Source organism: Macrobrachium nipponense, chromosome 3, assembly GCF_015104395.2.
Source record: "Macrobrachium nipponense isolate FS-2020 chromosome 3, ASM1510439v2, whole genome shotgun sequence".
NCBI lineage: Eukaryota > Metazoa > Arthropoda > Malacostraca > Decapoda > Palaemonidae > Macrobrachium > Macrobrachium nipponense.
In genome coordinates, this window is record NC_087202.1 from 34,051,108 (window position 1) to 34,075,071 (window position 23,964).

At 37.2% G+C, this 23,964-nt stretch overlaps 1 protein-coding gene across 2 annotated transcripts in view; it reads left to right on the plus strand.

Moving 5' to 3' along the window:
* LOC135221697 (protein argonaute-3-like) overlaps nucleotides 1-23,964 on the plus strand; it is a 699,537-nt gene that overhangs the window by 520,032 nt on the left and 155,541 nt on the right. For both annotated transcript variants that reach the window (XM_064259435.1, XM_064259437.1), the window contains one exon: nucleotides 16,899-17,086. In XM_064259435.1, the coding sequence (XP_064115505.1) occupies nucleotides 16,899-17,086 (188 nt within the window). The remainder of the gene's footprint in view (nucleotides 1-16,898; nucleotides 17,087-23,964) is intronic.

The window sequence follows — 23,964 nt, forward strand, 5'->3', positions numbered from 1 at the left end:
GAAACTATTCGTCAGTATTCTCGGGTTGTTGCTTCTGCTCTGTTCTTCACATTCCATAGGTCACAGCAAACATATTGGCAATAGTATATTATTAATCAAAAACCCTAGGCCTAATACCGCTCGGCCACTAACCAATGCTAGCCCCCGCCTAGCAAAATGGTCAACAAAAATAGCTTATATAATATAAAACACATTGGCCGTCTTAAAATAAAATATAAGTAATAACTGCACGTCTCTGGCATTATAAAATAAAGTTTGTTACGCTTTTATCTCCAAATAACACTAGAATTTTCTCTCTTCGGATTCTTGAATATCCCTCTTTGTCTGCAACTAGCTGCTCCTGTAGTAGACTGTAGGAAGACGGAATGCCTCCCTCATCGTAGAAGACTTCTCACGACTTCTGCAGATCCCCAAAAGACACGCTGTAGAATTCTCGTGATCACCATCGTGGAAACTCTTGTAATCACCACGGACAACACGACAGCAACACTCTCTGCACGGCTGGTGGACGTCTTGCTAGCGTTGGGAAACGACTTTTTGGTGTGTTAGTATGTCAGTCAAGTCACTGGTCAATCTAAGAAAATTAACCCAGACATACTACTTCTATCAAACAACGATCTCAAAAGGTCAGAAATACTAACTGAACGTCTCCCAATTAACTCCCTTTAATATGACTACTAAATCATAAGTCATTATCACAACTCTCAAAGAAAAAAAAACATCAAGTTCTCCAACTCAATTCTCCAAACTCACACATAAGCTCACACACAACTCAGAAATCACAGCAACTCCACGGACTTCCGCACTCACATTTCAAGCTTGAATGTTCTCATAAGTAAAAAAAAGGAAAAAAAATCGTAATGAGCCCAAGGAAAAAAAAAAGAATCACGTAACACGCCCAGACCCAAAAAATGTTCTCTCAAGCTCTGATATCTAAACAATCCACAAAATCAGTAAAGATCTCCAATGTTTAACAGCAAAAACCCCTTTACTGCTCATACAATTAATCACAATGAGACTTAATGTCAGTCAAACTCCCATTTACGTAAATAACAACCCCCGGAAAATTACATCTCCCGTCCAAAAAAACATGTTATATAAGCTCAATCCCCAATTTCATCTCTCGTAGGAAAAGGAAGAAAAATAAAAAAAAGGATAAACACAAGATTTCCCCAATCACAAAATACATAATACCTGTATAATATGCATAACTCCGGGCATAACTCCCGCGTTTTTCCCAAGAAATGCCCCATGCAAAGTTATGGAATTTGCCAGAAAGCAAACTCTTACACATGCGCTTTCGTGAAATGCCATTGTCAACATTTCCAGATATTGCAAAAGCTTTGAGCTATCACCATCAGAGGAAAAGGAACAGCACAGCGCTTGTCACATGAAAATCCGCCTGCAGACGTGTCCTCAAACAGCCGCATAAAAAATGTCCAGTCAGACACACAAGTTTGGAAACTCATGATTCTATAGAAAAAGGTCTAACTGACACATTTCACAGAATTAACTCCAGGATATGACTAATGTGTTAAAAAATTTGTCTTAAAGACGTATTCTCTCAACATGACACAGCCCAATTAATATGCCTCCAAAAAAAACACACTTGTGAACATAAAAAATGCACACATCTCCATAGGACTCGTAATGCAGTAATGCCACTCGCCTCCAAATAGTCACAAAACCAAAGAGAAAGAACCACAGAAATCTTCTCTTGGCTCCAAAAGACAAAAAACTCCCATAACCACAAAAAAAAAGGTCACCCGCCCAAGATTAATTCCATCTCCATATATAATTATGTGACACCATATTAATAAGAAGAGCACTCTGGTTATAAAAATATTTCCTCCATTTGGTTAATAACCACATCCACACCAAATTCCCTCTTATTTCTCTGATAGCCATATGTTAATAAAGAAAACCACCACTCCAGGAATAAAGAATAATCACCTCTATTTCGGCAAATAAAAAATATTTACCTCTATTTCCCCAATACTCCATGTGGAATAAAAACAAGGCTCCAAAAAATATATCTCCAAAAAGGAATATCAAAAAATGAAATCCTATCTCCAAAAAAATGTGCACTCAAAGCATCTAGCTCACACACTCACAAATATTGCCCCATAATCTCCAAAAAAATGTGTCTCCATTTGCAACAAAGATGGCTGCAAAATAATTGAACTAAACATAGCCCTCATCACCATTGGCAAATATAAAAAATTGCCAAAAATATATCCCCAATATATTATATCTCAAATTATAACTCCAAAATAATATATACCTCCAATTATAACTCCAAATAATATATCTCAATTCTCCAGAGAATAACTCAATGTTATAGTCAAAAACTATAAAACTCTCTCCACTTAGCATAACTGCTAAAAAAGGGCAAAAACTCGGCAAATAAAACTGTCTAGAAAATTCTAGAAAAAATCACCAATGTGCCACAACTCCTTATAACAGAACTCCAAATTCAAAGTGTCTAAGCAAAGACTTCTCCATATGTACTACGACATAGGCCACTAGAAACTTAACCAAGTTTCCTATCTCTCACAAAGTTGTCACAAATACAACAAATGTATTGTGCAAGAAAACTCACAATTTCTGGAACACAAATATCCAGAGAAAAAATGTAGTGCCATTACGTATGCATTCAAAACATGCAAAAAATTCTCCCATAAATTTCTCTACAGCATCAAATAGCTGAAAAAACAAACATGTTCCCGAAGAATGACTCTAAGTCACGAACTGAGATAATAAAAAATATTCACACCTACTGGAGAGAAAAAACAAATTCAAATTCACCCTTGATAAAGAAAACTTGTGTCAGCGATGGCTAACTTCCAAAAAAGGAGAAAAGAAAAAATCAACGGCACTGTTAACTATCTCCCGTGACTCACTAGATGTCAAGCAATTATCTGCTGAACTCATAAAAAAAAGGAAAACAAAAAAATAATGTGTTGTTAGTTCCTCCCAAAATTCAAAAAAGATCTCACCACCCTTGATAGCATTACAGCACCCACGTATTAGTATAAAAAAAAATCAGTATCAGAAGTATCACTATCAGCAAAATCACCAAAATTTGCTTTCAAAAATCACCAGTATCAGTATAAAAAAAAATATCACCAATGTTAATGCTTATCCATTCTCCAAGAATTCAGCAAAAGTTCAGCAAGATTCAACACAACTCACCAAGATTCAGCCAGATTCATCAAGATTCAGCAAAACTCATCACTCATGAATGACTGAAATATTCTCCAAAGTTACAAAAACTCAACAAATAATTAAGACAAGACTTCTCCCATTAATTCATTGTAATAATTCTCCATGAATAATTATCTGTAATAATTATAAAATAATCTCCCATGAAATATCTCAAATCTCTCGTAAAACAAGTCTCCCGTATTGATAATGATACTTAAGCAACCCTCCCGTGACACATCTCAAGTATAATAATTATTATTAACAATAATAATAACTCTCCATAGTAACAATTCTCTTGCAAAGATCTCAAGTAAGGGTAAAATTCAGAGTAATGCTGAACCTCATGACACACAATTTCTCCAGCATACACCATGATATACCACCATTGCCACACAACACAGATACAACACCATTCTCGGCATCAGGCATCACCATACATCACCACTCGGCACCATTTTCAAAGTAATCCCTCCAACACAATAAAAAACAATAATAATCTGTCTCCCCAATATATTTGTGTCTTCCAAGGCATAAGGAAAACATACACCCATACAATGCATTTCAATTCTCTTTTCTCTTCATTCACTAGAAAGAAAATCTCTTTCTATTTCCTTTTCTCATCATCCAAGAGAGAAAAAAAAATTTTTTCTCAAAAAAAGACTCTACGGGCGTTTCACTTCATCAACTAATCAATCAGCTGATATCTTAGTATTCATTGTCAAGGCCAGACTTGTCTTCAACAGCCCGACAAAGAAAAAAAAAGAAAGGGGGAGTTCACCCACAATGAGAAAAAAAAAAAGTTTCTCCCCCCCAATGAGCATTGAAACATTCCTCAGTCAAGCGATAGAACACTCCGAGGCAGTACCCTCCCCTTGCACTATCTCTCGAGGCATGCCAGTAGTCCCCTCCCCTTGAACAGTGTCTGAGGACCCCTCTGAGGTATATACCAGTACCCTCGCATGCACTATCCCTTAGGCAAGCAGTACCTGCCATGCAATGCCTTCCTGCGCCAGTTAGCAGAAATGTGCTGAGCCCATAAAATTGTGTGGCCGTTCTGTCTCCAAGCGAAATATGCTATCCAAGCACAGTTCACATGCATGAAAAAAAACATCTTTATACACCCTTATGTTTTAAACAAAGACTAATATGTCTATTACAAACACGCGCAAATAAAGAAAACACGTCACTTTGCTACTATGGGGAGAGAAAAATTTTTTTTTGACCTCTTGAACCAATCCCATTACACTGAAATGTTTAAAAAAACATACACAATATTCCTTAACACTCACCACTCCATAATGGGAACAAAAAGAACTCGGAATTCGCGTAATGCACGGCAGTGACACATGCACGATTGTTTCGGGATGCACTCGACATTACACACAGGAGTCATACTGAGTGCTTGCAACTGCTCCTAGGCTGACTGCCTGGGCCAAATGCTGAGTCCAATAAAATCCTTCCCCTCCCTTTGTCGTTCGAAAACTATCACTAAGCCGTAACCCCTTTATTTTTAACTGGTCACCTATCTCTTCATTGGCGTTCCCAGGCATAAAAAAAACTTTTATACCACTTTTTCACAAGCTGCCACCAAACGCTGTAATGAGGATATTCCTCATTATTCATTTGGTAAACGTGTAACTCGAGCGTCAAGGCAAACCACAAACAAACCTCTCTTTCCCTCTCTCTCTCCACCTCTCTCTAGCACTGACACCTCTCTCTCTCTCTCTCTCTCTCTCTCTCTCTCTCTCTCTCTCTCTCTCTCTCTCTCTCTCTCTCTCTCTCTCTCTCTCTCCACTCTAACAGGTAACCAAAATGAGAGAGTTGCATCATAAAATAAACATTTATTAAGTAACCAAAGATAATGATCCAAGTCTTACTGACTAACTCAAAAACCCCAACAGTAAAATGTCTAATAGTAATCAGTCACCAAAAGTCTATTTCCCCCATCGGGACTCCCTTTCGGTCCCCCCCATTGCCAGAACCGTCTGTTTCAAAGACACAGAACACATCCCATAAGTACACACACAAGTTTAACAATCAGAGATTAAAGATTGGATATTACTACAAACATGTCAAATAGATAACAAGCCACTCTTTGGCTAAACAGTTCAAACTCACCCAAGCAGCCGGACTATTTCGCACACTTAATAAAAAACCACTTCGGAGAGCACCACAGCATCTTGTCTTCCTTCCAAAGACGCCTCTATCAAAATCCCCCCATAGACTTGGGTATCCAATATTTTCAATAGAAGAGGCGCACACGCACATACGAACGCACACTTCGTCAGCGCCTCACAATTACTGGCTGCGACCAGTTTCACAAAGGCACTTTGAGAAGAGTTCATGATCTGAGTACATTGACTTGTCTAACTGTGCAGTTTTATCTCACGCCACCCACAGAAACTATTCGTCAGCTTTCTTGGGTCGTTGCTTCTGCTCTGTTCTTCACATTCCATAGGTCACAGCAAACATATTTGGCAATATTTAAATCAAAAACCCTAGGCCTAATATATATATATATATATATATATATATATATATTATATATATTATATATATTATATATAATGTGTGTGTTGTGTGTGTGTGTATATATAAATATATATATATATATATATATATATATATATATAGTGTGTGTGTGTGTGTGTGTGTGTGTGTATATATGAATATATATATATAGATATATATATATATATATATAGATATATATATATATATATATATATATTGTGTGTGTGTGTGTGTGTGTATATTATATATATATAATATATATATATATAATTAATATATAATATATTATTATATGTATATATATTCTATTATATATATATTATATATATAATATATATATAATAATAATATGTAATTATATAAGTATATATAGATATATGCCACGAAGGAAAAATAAACGAAGGAGTAAACTGCGAGACCTTACGACGTTTCCACGTCCTTTTTACTGAGCAGAACTGACATACATGGGACAAAAGACAAAAACAAGAAGATTCGTATAACTGACAGATAGGGATTATAAAGAGATTAGTACCTAGAATCCGACACACCTGGAAGAGAATAACCTTCCCAAGCAAGCATAAACAATGCGTGCGATTAAAAGTTTAAGATAACCATCTCAGATACAAGGACTAGACAATTAAAGAATTATAGGTGACAGCTGTTCAGAACTTTGGTAAACAAAACCAAGTTCACAATATATATTCACAATACAGGTTAGACATACATTACAACAAAGATAAATCAAAGGCAACTAATTTTTATTTAAGTCTGTAATTATATCTTTGAGGTCATTCTTAAGCATGTTACAAATACAAGGGTCTAAATGAAAAAGGCCACGACTAACATTGAAATTACAATGAAAAGTAAGTTGTATTAAAGCAGATACTAAAAGATTTCGTGATAAGACATCTCTTGACCTTGCAATTACTGAACTACCAACCCAATTTATTCGGTGGTTGTTTTCACTTAAATGAATGAATATTGCATTAGATGTTTGCCCAGTTTTTACAGAATATTTATGCTGGCTTAGCCTTACTTCTAGGCCCTTGCTAGACTGTCTGAGATAAAATGAGGGACAATCCATACATGGAATTTTATATATTATGTTGTTGCTTTCTCTGGGGCTATTTTTTATTAACATTCCTTTTAGTGTGTTATTATAGTAGAAAACAAGGTTGACATTAAAAGCTTTTAACAATGATTTAATGGTTTCAAATCCATTAAAAAAAGGCAAACTGAGAATGTTCTTAAAATTTTCTTTCTGCGTGTTACTTACACTATAAAACTTTTTGTGGGCTTTATTATAACAAATATCTAATATATGTGAAGGATAGCGTAAATCTTTCCCTATTTTTCTTATGTATTCAATTTCTTTATCCAAATATTGGGGACTGACAATGCGCAATGCTCGTAAAAACATAGAAGAAAAAATTTATATTTTTATGTTAAGATGGTGGCCTGAGAAGAAATGAACATAAGTTAAGTTGTTGGTTGGTTTCCTATAAATACTGAATTTACATTGAAATGGTTCTGTGTATCAAAACATCTAAGAAAGGGAGGCAATTGTCTTTTTCTAATTCTAGAGTAAACTTAATCGATGGTACCTGGTTATTTAATTTAGAGAGTAAATCATTTACATCAATACCGACAGGCAGGACAGCTAAAATATCATCAACATAACGATACAACTTTACAGGAATATAAATGATATTAGGTAAGTAGCGTTTTTCAAAAAATTCCATGTACAAGTTTGAGAGTAGTGGTGATAAAGGATTCCCCATTGCCATGCCAAATATTTGTTGATAAAATTCACCTTTGAATATAAACTTACAATCACAAATGCACAAACTCATGAATGAAATAATGTGACTTATAGGTAGAGGTGATTCATGCTGATTTAGTTCATTACTAAGATAGTCTAAAATAGAGTCTATAGGGACTTAAGTAAAAAGAGAACATAAATAAAAACTAACATCAAAACTAACGAATCTATCAGTAGGGCAAAGAGCAATTTTGTTTAATTTATCAACTAAATCTAGAATATATATGAGAATCGGAGATGGTTCCAAGTAACGGGGACAAGATCTTTGTGATATATTTCAAAAGTTTATATGAAATTGAACCAACAGTACTGATAATAGGCCGCATAGGGTTATTTTCTTTGTGCGTTTTGACTAATCCGTACAAGTAAGGTAGCGAAGGAGATTTGACGGACAATTTGCCTAGTAGTTCTGTTTTATCTTTAAGGATATTTTTCACTGTGCTATTGAAGTTTCTTATGACTTGATCAAGGGGATTTTTTGTTAGTTTTTTATAAGTTACATCATCATCCAGTAGGGCTTGCATACGTGATGTGTAGTCAGCTTTATCTAAAATTCCTATACTATTTGATTTATCAGCTTTTGTAATGTGGATAGTATTGTCCTTTTTAAGATCGGTCAAACTTTTCTTATAGCGAGCAGGGAAGTTACTTTCATGCTTAATGTTGGCAGCTCCGTAAACAATACCTTTAATCATGTCAACATGATTTTGAGGAAGATCACAATATTTTTCAAATTTACTTAGGGATGACGCGATCATTAAAGCAGAAGGTCGACTTGTTATAAAGAAAGATAAACCATATCCAAGCGCAATCACAACATTTTCACTTATTTGTTTACTAGATAGGTTAACAACACAATCTTGACGTGCACAGTTAGTCCAATCACTGCTATCAATAAGATTTTTTAGTTTTCTGTCGAGTTTCCTTTTCAGGGCATCTGTAGTCCTACGTAGTTTTTCGTAAATTTCCCGTCGGAGCGAGTCCTTCCAATCAGCCAGGATGGAATGATTGAAAGAGATCCTTGTTTTTTCCAGTTCCTTGAATTTTTCCTTCTCTTCTTGCTTGGCGGCTGCTATGTGCTGTTTCTACATCATGGCACTAAATTCATTGAATGGGTGATTGTCATATCTTCTTAGACGGCGTGGCAGCAAGGATTTAGGGAGCACTTGTTCAGAAAGGCACTTCTTCAAGAACTTAAGACGAATTCTGGTCGAATGTGCAGCCACAAGAGACTTGGAGAAGGTAGTGACAACACATCTCAAAAGAGGAAACAGAATAGCGAAAGTGAACGTGGCTCTCATTATGTATAACTGAATGACGAAAGTTAGGAACGTGATAAATCCATAAATAAAGATATATGCCACGAAGGAAAAATAAACGAAGGAGTAACTGCGAGACCTTTCGACGTTTCCACGTCCTTTACTGAGCAGAAATGACATACATGGGACAAAAGACAAAACAAGAAGATTCATATAACTGACAGATAGGGATTATAAAGAGATTAGTACCTAGAATCCGACACACCTGGAAGAGAGTAACCTTCCCAAACAAGCATAAACAATGCGTGCGATTAAAAGTTTAAGATAACCATCTCAGATACAAGGACTAGATAATTAAAGAATTATAGGTGACAGCTGTTCAGAACTTTGGTAAACAAAACCATGTTCACAATACATGTTCACAATACAGGTTAGACATACATTACAACGAAGATAAATCAAAGGCAACTAATTTTTATTTAAGTCTGTAATTATATCTTTGAGGTCATTCTCAAACATGTTACAAATACAAGGGTCTAAATGAAAAAGGCCACGACTAACATTGAAATTACAGTGAAAAGTAAGTTGTATTAAAGCAGATTCTAAAAGATTTTTTGATAAGACATCTCTTGACCTTGCAATTACTGAACTACCAACCCAATTTATTCGGTGGTTGTTTTCACTTAAATGAATGAATATTGCATTAGATGTTTGCCCAGTTTTTATAGAATATTTATGCTGGCTTAGCCTTACTTCTAGGCCCTTGCTAGACTGCCCGAGATAAAATGAGGGACAATCCATACATGGAATTTTTTATATTATGTTGTTGCTTTCTCCCAAGAGCATGTGCCCGCCTGAGACCAGTAGACCGCCCTCATACGGTTTCCTGGTTTTTGAATGACGTACTTAAATTAGCCTCAGACACTGATAATGAATCATGCTCATATATAACCCTTCTCAGAAAGACCTTATTCTTAATGAGTCTGGCAGAAAGACCTTATTCTTAATGAGTCTGGCTTCAGGTGCCAGAATATCTGAACTCTCGGCTCTCTCTAGAAACCCAGATCGTGTCGAATTCCTCCCGTCGGGTGAAGTATTACTATCCCCGGATCGGAAGTTCTTGGCTAAGAATGAGGACCCACAAAACAGGTGGGCTCCATGGAAAATTGTGTCCTGTCGTTACTCTTAAATCCTACCTGGCCAGGACTTCGGAAAAATCTTCAGGTCCCCTTTTTATTAGAGAGAAAGGTGGTACGATTTCCCTGAAAGGTATTAGACAACAAATACTCCATTTTATTAAACAGGCTAATCCAGATTCATTTCCGCACGTCCATGACATCCGAGCTGTGGCTACCTCGATTAACTATTTTCACAATATGAATTTCGAAGACCTGAAGAAATATACGGGTTGGAAATCTCCAAAGGTATTTAAACGCCACTACCTCAAAAACTTAGAGGCCCTTAAATTCTCAACGGAGGCTGCAGGGAGCATAGTCTCCCCTGAATGACCGAGTCCTAACAACTCCTTCCTTAGCCTTTCTGTCAGTCTTTTCTCCATTAATACTCTCTCCTTCCTACCTGCCTCGCTCGTATTCCCTACCAACCCTCCCTCTTCCGGGCCGGGCTGGTTTGTTTGCCATTCCGTCACTGGAACTTGTATATAGCTTTGAGACCATATTGGTATCACTTACCTGTTCTGTACATACTTCCTTGTATATTGCTTCAGATACCATTCCATTATATTGTTTTGTTATTACTAGTTTTAAGCCCTAGTTTAAGTCCTAGTTTTAATTAGTCAGATAAGTTGTCCGTCTTATTACCTTAGGTTTCATTATCCCTTTTATATATTTTGTTTGGTATCTGGTAAGCTTGGATGGCAATTCTCTGATACTTTTTCACCGGCAGATACAGGTTGAACCCAGAAAAGGGATTTTGACAAAGGAAAAATCTATTTCTGGGGGAAGACCTGTGTCGCCCGGTGAACCCGTCCCTCTTTCTTTCCCCACCCTTTAGCCAGTCCAAGCTTGGGTGTTTATTCCAGGAATGAAGATGGCGGGCGTGTATTAGTAGTAGTAGTAGCGAGCGGAAGGTAGAGGATGTGGCCTTTGTAACGGCTCTCGCCGTGGAAGGGACTTTGAAAGGAGTCCTCTAATTGGCAGAAGTCCTGTGAGAAGTGGCTTCCACTCGCCCTAATGCTTATACCGACGCCCTTGGGGGTGATCGAGCTGAGGGTAGTAACTTCAGCATTCTATGCTAGCTTTTTCTCTGGTATATTTAGGATCTATTTATACTTAGAAAAGTGAGCTACAGGAACTTTTCACTGGGCGACACAGGTCTTCCCCCAGAAATAGATTTTTCCTTTGTCAAAATCCCTTTATTGTACTCTGTATCCACTTTATAACTTTGTGATTTTCATTTGCTGGTTGCTGAATTCTATTAGTTCTTGGGCTTCTATTAGGTCAGTGATTTTAGTACAGGCAGTCCCAGGGTTACGACGGGGGTTCCGTTCTTGAGACGCGTTGTAACCGGAAAATAGTCGTAAGCCGGAACATCATCAAAAATCCCAAGAAAACCTTAGTTTTAATGCTTTGGAAGCATTCAAAATTATGTAAACTGCATTCTTATTGCATTTGTCATCAAATAAAGCTTCAAATAATGATTATTTTGCATTTTTGGTGTCATATTTCTTCTGTCAGATCAACATTGGAGGCGTCATAACCCTGGAACATGCTTCATAACCCGGGAAATAATTTCTGATGAATATAATTGAAAAGCGCCTTAACCTCAGAACGTCGTAAGCCAAACCCGTCGTAACCCGGGGACTGCCTGTATTGTCAACTTTTTGTATGTTGATATACCAGCAAACTGGAGAAATGTAATACTTATAGAAATTTTTGTAACCAATGGTGTCCTAGTGTAAGAAGTATTTCAAGAGTTAAGCGTATGCAGTCATTTTTGTTTTACTCTCATATAAAGAAAAAATAAACATGTTAGGAAATACTAGAAGTGTGGAATTGCCTTGTATTGCACAGTCATACTGTAGAAATATGAAATCCCAAATGGAACAAATTAACAATAGAATGCAGACTAAACCCCAAACAATACAAATTTTGCAAATAACAAACATCTTAGTCTTCAAAGTTTGAAAACATTTGGCATTGTGAACAATTAGGGAGGCCTGGTGTCTCATCACGTCCATTCATTGACAGTCAAGTTGCACCAGTGGGCTATCAACAATTCTGTGGAGCTTTCTGCCAGGTACATTCCAAGCAGGAGGAATGTGGTAGCTGACAAGCTGAGTCGTCGGAACCAAATCCTGGGCACTGAGTGGTCTCTGCATTAGGACGTGGCAGACAGGCTTTTTCCTGTTTGGGTAAGGTCTATGCTAGACCTCATTGCCACTCGCTTCAACAGGACGGTGTAGGTTTACTGTTGATTGGTCCTGGATCCTCTTGCTCTAGCAGAGGATGCCTTTAAGCACCCTTGGGACAAACTCGAGGTGTACGCCTTCCCAGCGTTTTGCCTGTTCCATCGAGTTCTGAACAGAGTAATGAGTTCTTGAAATCTCAGGATGACCTTGTGGCTCCTCTGTGACCCCAAGCGAAGTGGTTCCCTGATCTTTTGTCTCTTCTGTCAGAGGTTCCAAGGGAGATTCCCCCATGGTGGCAACTTCTGTGTCAGCCTCATGTCGAAAGATTTCACCAGTCAGTAGAGTCCTTGTCTCTTCAACATTGCAGGCTATCAAGTATCTCCTCCAAGCAGGAGGTTTTTCTCAAAGGGCTGCGGGCCAGCTATCTGGTTATCTCAGGAAATCCTCGTCTGCAGTTTATCAAGGAAAATGGGCAGTCTACTGTGATTGGTGTCGTTGACAGGGTTTCTGTTCAGCGGATAGCAGGTTTTTTTTTTATCTTCCACAGGGATGAGAAAGGTCTTTCTATTTCGGCTATCAGAGATAACAGAGCAGCCTTGGGTTTAGTGTTACATCTGAGAGGTGTGGACATCTCTTCATCCTGGGAAGTCTCTTGTTGTTCAGGAGTTTTGAACAGTCCTGTTCTCCAAGGGTACTCAAGCCAACTGCATGGGATCTTTCTCTTGTCCTTAGAAGTCTCACTCAAGCTCCTTTTGAGCCCCTGTGTTGATAGCAGACAGGTCTGACTCTGAAGACATTCCTGTTGGCCTTGGCTTCTTCAAAAAGAGTTGGGGAGCTTCATGGCCTGAGGTATGATGTTAAATTTGGTCTGGATTTCATGGCTAAGACCCAGAATCCATTGGTGCATGATGACAGATTTGCCTCGTTTTCCATTCCCCAATGAATGACTGTTGACAATGATCAGCAAGAGCTCTTGCTTTGTCCTGTCAGAGCTCTACGATGCTATCTTAAGAGGACTCGTTACTTAAGACCTAGGTGTCGTAGACTTTTTATTAGCTCTGGTTGGTCCAAAAGGGAGTTGTCCAAGAACACAATTTCATTCTGGTTACGTGTGGCGATTAAACAGGCTTACTTCTCTCTTGGTAGTTCTGTCACTGAGTCTGTGTAGGCTAGAGCACATGATGTCAGAGGTATAAGTTCCTCTCTGGCATTTAAGAAAAATTTGTCTGTTCATAGGATTTTGCACACTGGTTCCTGGTTGCGTCAGTCCACGTTCACTTTCTATTACCTGAAGGATGTTACCCATAGGTCTTTGGACACTTTTTCCTTAGGTCCTGTGTTGGCTGCCCAACAAGTTGTATAATTCACCCTGTGCCCCTCACAAATTCTTTGGAAGAGAGAAAGAGTGAGTTGGTTGGTCTCTTTCTTTCTCTTTGTTCCTTTCCTCTTCCTACAGGTGGGTTGAAGAGTAGACACATCGTATGCTGGATCTGGTCTGATACAGGTGAGTAAGGTGGTCATACTGGTGGTGGTTTTGCATTGTGACTATGCAATAGACAAATCTGCTATTCAGTAGCAAGAGCTCCTCTCTCCAGCAAGGATAGTGAGGAGTGGTAGCAAACCCCTGTGGCTTATATGGTTTGTTACTTGAACAGTCAGAGTTTTCTTGTTCCTGGAATGCAATGAATCTGCCCATATAGCATTGTCTTTCAACCCAGACGGCTGAGTTTTTCAGATATCCGATTGTCTATTTTCTCACGGGCTTCAGACCCCCCTTCGTTTGAACTCGTTCTTCTAGGAAGGGTGGTCAGGTGGGTTAACCCGCAGCCAGTTTAGGATACTTATACTTCCCTCCAAGTATAAGTCTATCCTACTGTTAAGACCGAAAGTTTGTTCCGCATTATTATTATTAACAAATGACAAATTTTTAACCAATTTGTATTTTTCATTGCTAACAAACCTGAGGTCTTAACGTCTACTGCCCACCTCAAGCCGCCCCTCTCAATTTTTTCCCGGGTTGGGGAAAAGATTGACAAGGTACTGTGCTTGGTCAGTGACCAAACATCCACCTCGTATACGCGGGAATTGCCAGATTCCACATATTCCTTGCTTACAATCCTTGATAGTTTTAACCGATTTTCAGCTGGCACAAGAAGATTTATCCTATTGTTAAGACCTCAGGTTTAGTTATGAAAAATACGAATTGGTTAAAAATTTGTCATAGTATTTTAACCCTTAAACGCCGAAGGGGTATATTAAAAATCGTCTTCCGTGTGCGCTTAGTTTTCAAGATTAAGAGTTCATTTTTGGCTCCTTATTTTGTCATTGCCTGAAGTTTAGTATGCAACCATAAGAAATGAAAGAGATTATCATTATCATATATAAATAATGCGATATATGATAGCACGAAAACAAAATTTCATATATAATTGTATTCAAATCGCGCTATGCGCAAAACGGTTAAAGGTAACGAGTTAATTTTTTTTCGTTGTAATGTACACTAAATTGCAATCATTTTGGTATATAACACATTGTAAAACGATAAAAGCAACACACAGAAAATATTATCACAAAATAATGCATGAATTCGTAACGCGCGGACGTAAATATTTTTTCAAAAATTCACCATAAATCAAAATATTGTCCTAGAGACTTCAAATTTCTTTCAAAATGAAGACAAATGATTGAATATTACTATACTGTAAGAGTATTAGCTTACAATTGCAGTTTTCGTCCATATCTGACGAGTTAAAGTTGACCGAATGTCAAATTTTTTTATATATTTTTTTATATGCAATTATTTCGGAAATTAGAAAGGCTACAACCTTCAAATATTTTTCCTTTTATTCTACATGAAATTACGCACATTTTCATATATAAAACTCTATAAAATGCCTAATATGAAACGGAGCAAATATTCCGAGAATGGGACGTACGCATTTCGGAGATTTGTGGCAGAGAATCCGCGCGCGGAGGGAAGGAAAGTTTTATTTTTAAATTCACCATAAATCTAAATATTGTACTAGAGACTTCGAATTTGTTTCAAGATGAAGATAAATGACTGAATATTACTAGACTGTAAGAGTTTTAGCTTACAATTGCGTTTTTCGACCATTTCGGTAGAGTCAAAGTTGACCGAACGTGGTTTTTTTTTATTTATCGTGATTTATATGCAAATATTTCAAAAATGAGAAAAGCTACAACCTTCAATTATTTTTTTTTTGTATTCTACATGAAATTGCGCACATTTTCATATATAAAACTGTATGTAACGGCTAATTTAAAATGGTGCAAACATTACCACAATCGCACGTATGATTTTTTCGGAAGAGTTACCACACGGACGTAAAGAAAATGTTATTTTTTTCATAAATTCACCATAAATCGAAATATTGTGTTAGGGACTTCCAATTTGTTGTAAAATGAAGGTAAATGATTAAATATTACTAGAATATAAGCGTTTTAGCTTACAATTGCGTTTTTCGACCATTTCGGTAGAGTCAAAGTTGACCGAAGGTTGAAAATTTGTCACTTATCATTTTTTATATGAAAATATTTCAAAATTGATAAAAGCTACAACCATGGGTTGTTTATAGTTGTATTGTGCATGAAATTGCGCACATTTCCATATATAAAACTTTATGTAACGGCTAATTTTAAAATGGTGCAAACATTACCACAATCGCATGTATGATTTTTTTCGGAAGAGTTACCGCGCGGACGTAAGGAAAAAGTTTTTTCATAAATTCACCATAAATCGAAATATTGTGCTAGAGACTTCCAATTAGTTGCAAAATTAAGGTAAATGATTGATTATTACTAAAAGAATATAAGCGGTTTTAGCTTACCAACTTATTGCGTTTTCGATCCATTTCGGTAGGTGTCAAGTTGACCGAAGGTTGAAATTTTGGCACTTATCGTTATTTATATGAAAATATCTCAAAACTGATAAAAGCTACAATCATGAGTATTTTTATGTTGTATTCTACATAAAAATGCGCACATTTTCATATATAATACTCCATGTAACGGCTAATTTAAAATGGTAAAAAAATTATGTCAAAGTGACAAAATAATTTCCGAGATGTGTCACAGATACTTTTTAGTGCGGCAAGAAAGAAATTTGTGCTTGCGCGCCTGCGTAACGATTGTAAACAAAACAACACCTTGATCTGGAACTCACAGCATCCCCCAAGGCGCGTGATTCAAGAGTTTTCGGCTAGTAGGCCTAAAAGTATTTTTCCGCAAATTTAAAAAAAAAACTTGTATGTCGACGTAAAATACGTCCAGTCGGCACCCGAGAGACAAAAAATGTCGACGCAAAATACGTCCAGTCGGCGTTTAAGGGTTAAGTGTTGCTAAGTAGTAAGATTTTTTCTATATGAGAATAAATCTTTGTGATTACTTTTATATGATGCAAATGTTTATGTATTATAACTAAGTGTAATTTGTACCCTTTATTCAGAGGTCATGGACAGAAGTTTTTATTACTGTCTGGCAAAGGTAACCGCCCTCTGGGGTTACGATAGGCCTACAAAAAACTTAACATTCTGCCTCTTGGATGTACGGTAAATTCTAAGACTAAAGAATAAGCGTTGACACTGGGAAAAATGGTATTTATGTATGATATGAAGAAAACTCAGATGAATAGTATTTTGTTGTAGATTTGGTTATTCAATTGTTTACATCATTAAAAAATAATGACAGTTTTGTTTTTGCCTTTAAGATCCTCGACAGGCCTGTTATGATAATGGGAGCGGATGTGAATCATGCTCCAGCCTCTGATAAAAGTGGAACTCCCTCCATAGCTGCAGTAGTGGGTTCACTGGATAGATTTGCATCCAGATATGCTGTTGAAGTCTGTCCCCAGACATCACGAAATGAAATGATTGAGAATATGAAAGAAATGACAAAGTAAGTTTACTTTTATATAGTGTTTGTTATTAGGGCATTCTTGATAACTTTTTTAAATTCTAAAAGAATGTTGTGCTAATGTAAACTTTTTAATATGTAGACTTGAACATTTTTCTTAGAGTGCATTTTTGAATGGTGAAATCCACAGTACATTCCAGATTTGTTCCCTTATTGTGCATTTATAATTCATACAAGTTGACATATCCTTTAAAAAGCTGGCCCATAATCTAATATATTTTATTTATTGAGAAAAATCCTGTGAAAGTTAAAAATGTTACCCAAGTGGTCTTGTTTAGTGGTTGGTGCCATGTGACTTTACTTGGAAGCTGAGAGTTCTCGTCTCCCTAGAGAATTTAAACTTTATTATCTCTGTATCACATTCAGTAATTGGTAGCGTAAGTTGGGGTAGGAAGGGTGGCCCTGGTTGATGTTTGCATTAGTACACTGAGGTGTGGAAAACCGAAACCAGGAAATCAATTTATTTTTGCTTTAAAAAATAATTTCTGTATGATTGCCAAAACTATGTGTGACAGGTGGTTTTTTCAGAGAAGCTGTTGAAATTTCAAAAGAAGAGTAGTTTTGAAAATTAAAAGATTAAAATATTGTACAGGTTGACCATTAGTGATCCAGCATGATTGGGCTGTAGAATGCTGGATTAGTGATTTTCTTCAATTACAGACTGGTTAGGTTAGAATACAATTAGTCCAACAGTTATCCACTTCATCCTACCTTTAAAATATACCCTGTAAATCAGTACAAGTTGGTTAATACAGAAGAAAGAAATGTTAAATGAAAATTAAGTGAAATTTTAATAAAGCAAAGGCAAAATAAAACGTACAGGCAATTAATTCTGTTGACTTAAAGGAAAGTTCATCTCTACAGCTTTCAAGGTGAAGAGCTTGAATTTGCAACTAAGCTTATTTACATGTTAGTTGAAGGGCTCTCAGGATTCCCATTTTCCTCCTCTTGGGTTTTTTTTATATTTATGCTATTCTCATTTATATTTTTACTGTGTTTTTCTCATTTTTTATTTTTACAACCCAAATAAATAATCACAATTGTGTGTGTAGGGTACATATGAAAATGCAAACTCAATCACTGCCATTGGACACTTTGCTACAGCTTTTTTAGGTTTGTGTTGTCATGCTTATGATTTTTATTAATTTATGTTTTATGCCATTCTCATCTATACTTTACTGCATTTTGTTTTTTATAATCCAAAGATAAACAATCGTGTTTGTAAAGTATGTGCAAACACGCAAACTAATTTGCTGACATTGGATAACTTGATTAAATTTACATTTTACACTATTTTCATTTATATTTTTAATGTATTTTTTTATTGCGTAGTTGCTGTTTCGTCCTCTAAGAAGTTACCCCCTCCATGGTGTGCCAGCGCTCCATGGTGACTAGATTAACATCAAAGAAATATCTTTTAGCATGGTCTTGTAGCCAGGTATTGTGTTGTAATACATACTATGACACATGAGAAGAGTATAATGGACCCAAAGACAAGAGGGCATTTTTTGCTTGTCTTCAGTGAAGCTGTACCAAGTTTTTGCCCATGTCAAAACAGCAGAAGTGACTGTTGTGCATGCGTGTCAGCCATCTTGCTTTACGATTGAGCCAGTAAAAAGACCAAGAACCATTACTTCTCTGGTCCATGCAGCATAAAGAGTGAACTTCAAGCCAGTGCGCCTCACTAAAAACAATTTGATCTTCAATATCTTTCTTCGAGGATCATGGAATCATCTGAATTTGAAAGTTGTGCTTATTTTTAAATTTGAATAGGTTAGTTTGCCAGGCCCGGTAAAATAGACAAATATGCTTTTTAAGCTTATTTTACTGGTCCCAGTATAATAGACAAATATGCTATTCAAGCTTATTTTACCAGTCCTGGTAAAATAGACAAATATGCTTTTTAACTTTAACTTTAAAACAATCTATCTAAAAGGCAATTTCTTAAAATGGTACTTGACAAGAATTCATTGAATAAGCAAATGAGCAAATATATTTTTTTAAAAAGTAGTTGTTGAGCAATTCTACCATATAAACAAACTTTAAAACAATTTATCTTAAAGGTAATTTCTTTAAGTAGTACTTGACAAGAATTCATCTTACAAGCTAATAAGCAAATATATTTAAAAAAAAATAGTTGTTGAGCAATTCTATCATACAAACAAACTTTAAAAGAATCTATTGAAAAGGAGCAAATATATTTAAACTTTAGTATAGCAGCACCCATAGAGTTCAATGTTGGAGATACTTTTAGTTCATATACTCAACTAGAAGAAAACTGAAAAGTTATCAACTCACTAACTATGTGCAAATATGGAAAAGAGACAGCAGAACAATTACTACGGCTCAGAAAAGAATGCTGAATCGCCATTTCAATCCAGATATCAAGTACTGTGAGCTATTGGACTCTTGCACATGGTGGTAGAAAACGCATAAGTAAATCCCAAGGCCAGCGACCACACCAATCTACATTCAAGGCTGACTGCCCATACCAGCTGAAACTAAGATCCAGTGCTGATGGTCAGAGGTTAGTTATCACAAAGTATGTTAGTGAACACAACCATGAGGTATCCAAGCAACTGTAGAACTTATTGCCATCACAATGACATCTAAACCAGCCTGATAAAGACAGAGCAGCTGAAATGTTAAAAGTTAGGGCCAACCAGAAGATAGTTTGCCAACAACTCTGAGACCACAGGTAAAACATTGTTCATGAAGGACATTCACAACATTGCCACAGCTGCCAAACCCAAACTTTCCACAGAAGTCAGTGAACTACAGCAGATTGCTGACTACCTGAAATCCCAACCATGGCTTTCTACAGATTACCTAATAGATAAGAACAACTCACTGACTGCCGTATTCATCCGAGATACACACATGCAGCACATCTTCAGCCAGTTTCCTGAGCTCATCTTGGCAGATGCCTCTCATGAGACAAATCAACTCCGGATGCCGTTCTACCTCATGACTACTGTTGATGGCAATGGTGAAACAGAAATCATTGCAGCCTTCATAGTTATTAGTGAAGAGGAACACGTGGTTAGCCAGAGGATTCAGCTCTTCAAGACCAAGAATCCCAAATGGAGAGACATCAGAGTTACACTAACAGACAAAGATATGGTTGAAAGAACTGCATTCACTTAATTAATTCCAAACGCTAACTTTCAAATGTCTATATCATGTTCTTAGAGCATTCAAATGTGAAATTAGAACTGAGAAAATCGGTATTACTGGTGGAGAGAAAACAACTGTCTTGGAGATCATTCAGAAGCTAACATACTCACGATCTGAAGAAGAATACGATGCTCATTACAAAGAACTCAGAGCCACATTCACTACTGGAGTTCTTGTCTGTTTTCTTGTCTTTCCTCAAGATGTCGAGAACAGTGTGACAAGAAACTAGCCAAGCTGTTAAGCTGTTTTACAAAGTGCCCTACAATATCCAACAGAGAAGTGCATCAGCCCTGCAGTACCAGCAATACCTAACACCATATGCCTTCAAGTATGTGGATAAGCAGTTAGAACTTGCACCGCATGTTACCATCCAAGAAGATGAAGCTGGAACCTTTATTGCTGAATCCTCATAGGGAGTCATCAGTGTTACAACCACATCCTGCCAGTGTACATTCCACGCATCTACTATGTCCCTGCCATGTCGCACATATTTGCACCGAGATACAATCAGTCAGTTGAACTTTTTGCTGCTGAGCTAGCTGCCAAACGTTGGACTATGCAGAACTACAAAACAGATCACCGGGTGTTTTAGCCCCAAGCTGACAGTAGTCCTGAACCTACAAGTGTCAGTTTCACTTGTAAAAGACATCACCTGACTGCAAATGACAAATATAAAAGGGCTCTTCTACTTGGGCAGAAACTGGCTTCCTTAGCTTCAGAGTATAATTAAGACTATGAGCAAAGACTGTGTGTTAGAGGATTTAACAAAGATGTGGGAAGCAGGAAAACAGGCTGTCGTTGTGGAAGTTATTGAGCAGGCTCTATCACCAACTGACATGCCAATTGACCATAACTTCAACATGACTGAATACACAAAATAAGATGTTTTGCCAGATATGCAGAAAGATTATTTAATTCCTACTGATACAGAATTATCTGCAGCTGAAGATGAAATAGAACCACCTACACTTCCAGAGCCCTTGCAGTTCCAGAACTTGCTAATCCTGCGTTAAACAATGTCACTTTGCCTCCAAAATCAAAGAAAAGGGGTAGACCCAAAGGGTCAAACAATAATGTTCTAGGACTTCCCAAGAAAAAGTCAAGACTTGATAAGCCAACTCCATTAATCAAGAAATCATTCAATGACAGGGATTACAGCTACTTGTCTACTTTGTAAGTGGTAAAAATGCCATCCGTGCTGTGGGTGGAGAGCTTCTCTCTGAAAATACTGTTGAACAAAACCCTTATTCAACATCAACCGCATATGTGGATGAAAATGTTTCTATCCATAAGATCGTCAGCACAGTAGGTGTGTGGGCTTCGTAGGCAGGATTTGAACAAGATGGATTCTGTGGAAAAGACTACAATTTCAGAGGGGTATAGTAACTCACCCAGAACCGCTGCCTCTTGGGAAACCAGCAGTTACAGCTCAGATGCTCAATCAGATCATGCAAGCTCCCCCAAAAGGGATACATAGTTTGCGAGACAAATCTCACAAAAAGAATCAGCAAGTTGGGGAGATACTTCGGCCTTGGAACTAGAAGGAATCTGGTGAAACAGGTCAACCTGACTCCTTCAAGTGTACGAGTGACAATACACACAGATGCCTCATTGACAGGTTGGGGAGGACATTGGGAGGATTGTAAGGTGACAGGGATGTGGTCAGCTACTCTGAAGAATTGTCATATTAATTTCCTGGAGCTGATGGCTGTCTTTTTGTTTGAGAAAAACTCAAGCCCCTCAGAAGAGAGATCTATTCTGTTGGTTCTAGACAACACAACTGCAGTGTCCTGCATCAAGAAATTGGGATTACATTCACCTGCTCTCAATGTGATAATGTTAGCCTTCCTTTACATGGCACAAGTAAAGAAGTGGCACCTGTCTGCAATTCACCTTACGGGGTCTCTCAATGTACAGGCAGTCCCCGGTTATCGGTGGAGGTTAACAGATAACAATCCTTATTGCTTGTTCCCTCGTAGCCTTGGTGTCTTGAGATAACAATCCTTATTGCTTGTTGCCTCGTAACCTTGGTGTCTTTGAGACTTGAGCTTTGGCATCGCTCCCGTGTATGTTTTAAATAATAAAGTTCCTGTCTGAAGAACTGACGTCTCCCTTCACCTCCCTGGGTACTACATGGTAGCAGAGCGTGGTTTGAGGGACTGCGGCGATCGTCTTGGGGATTGAATTTTACTACGAAAGATAAAAGAAAATGATGAGCAGCTAAAAGTCCCGAACATCGGGGAGGGGGAGTAATCCAGAAGTTCTGTGTGTAAGATGCCGCAAATGTGAAGCCGTCTGTGAGAAGGAAAACCAATGGATTTCGGCTTATGAACTGGAAAGGGCGTATTGGTTCTGTCGACCAGAGTGCTTCGGGGAGCAGATATCATGGATAGATGAAGAAAACAAATTTGTTGTGATGATGCTGAACTGTTGATACATGGTGAGGCAGACGACCTGAGCCTGAAGTTGTGTGAGTCGAAGAATGATAATTATGAGTCTTCACAGTAGCTTAATCCTTTTGCTGTTTTGAGTGTTTGTGAGTGCTTGGGGATCTTCTGGAAGAAACCTTGAACCCTGATGTTACTATCTACAATAAAGTGAAACTCAGTTATAATCAGAAATTGTTGATATATATTCTTTTCCCTCACGAGGAATGATGGCATCTTCAGAATACTCTGCAGTTTCCTTACCAGGATACATTGAAGATGAAAGTGAGCTTATGAACCAGTTGACCCGACTGGCTAACTTTGGAACCATAGACAATGCTGGAAATTTTATTTTCAAATTTTGTCATAAGTGTAAAAGCCCGGTATTGGGTCATAAAGAAAATGGAGATGAGAGCAAGTGTGAAAATAATGAGTTGAATTTAGGTGAAGTGGAACAGGTAAAACGGTGGCTAGAAACAAATTAACTTTTTGAGGCAGCAAAAAACCAGTTAGATCAAAGGTATGAGGCTAGAATTTGTGGACAGTGCAATAAACTATTTAAAAACAGAGCAACCAATATTTCGCATCAGAAAAACTTTCACAAAAAGTGGGATTTCGGTAAAGAAAAAAAACAGGATTATGTATGAAAAGAGTGATATGGATGAAAGACTAGACAAATTATTGAAAATCATTGAAACGAATTTTGAGATAAACCAAGTTTAGTTAAAAATCAGAAAGCTCCAATCTGGACTAATGGCCAGGATTTTGAAAGTTATTGCCATCAACTAAGGCTATGTGATTCACAGACAACCATTCCTCCAATTCAATAACTTTTCGAATTAGTGGATAGTTTAAAGACAAACAAAGAGATTGGAGGATTATCAGAATTTGTGTCAAGAGAAGTTATAGAAAAAGTAAACACTAACAGTGTAACTATCATTGAAGACGTGATAAACTTGCTAAAAGGTAAATTTGAAAAAACAATCTTGGAAAAAATGTCTGAATTGGTTTCTGAAATACAAAAATTTGAACAGAAAGATAAAGAAACAGGTGAAGAGTATCTGAATAGATTCGAGAATCTTTTAGTGAAAATGGATAGAGCAAACTTTGGATCACAGTGGAAGTTATGGACTACAGTTTTGGTTTTAGATAAGTCTAAATTAGAAACAACAGAAAAAATTTCAATTATGAAACAACTAAAAAATGTAGAAGATAAAGTGACAATACAAATATGTAAAAAGGAGTTCAAGGAACTAA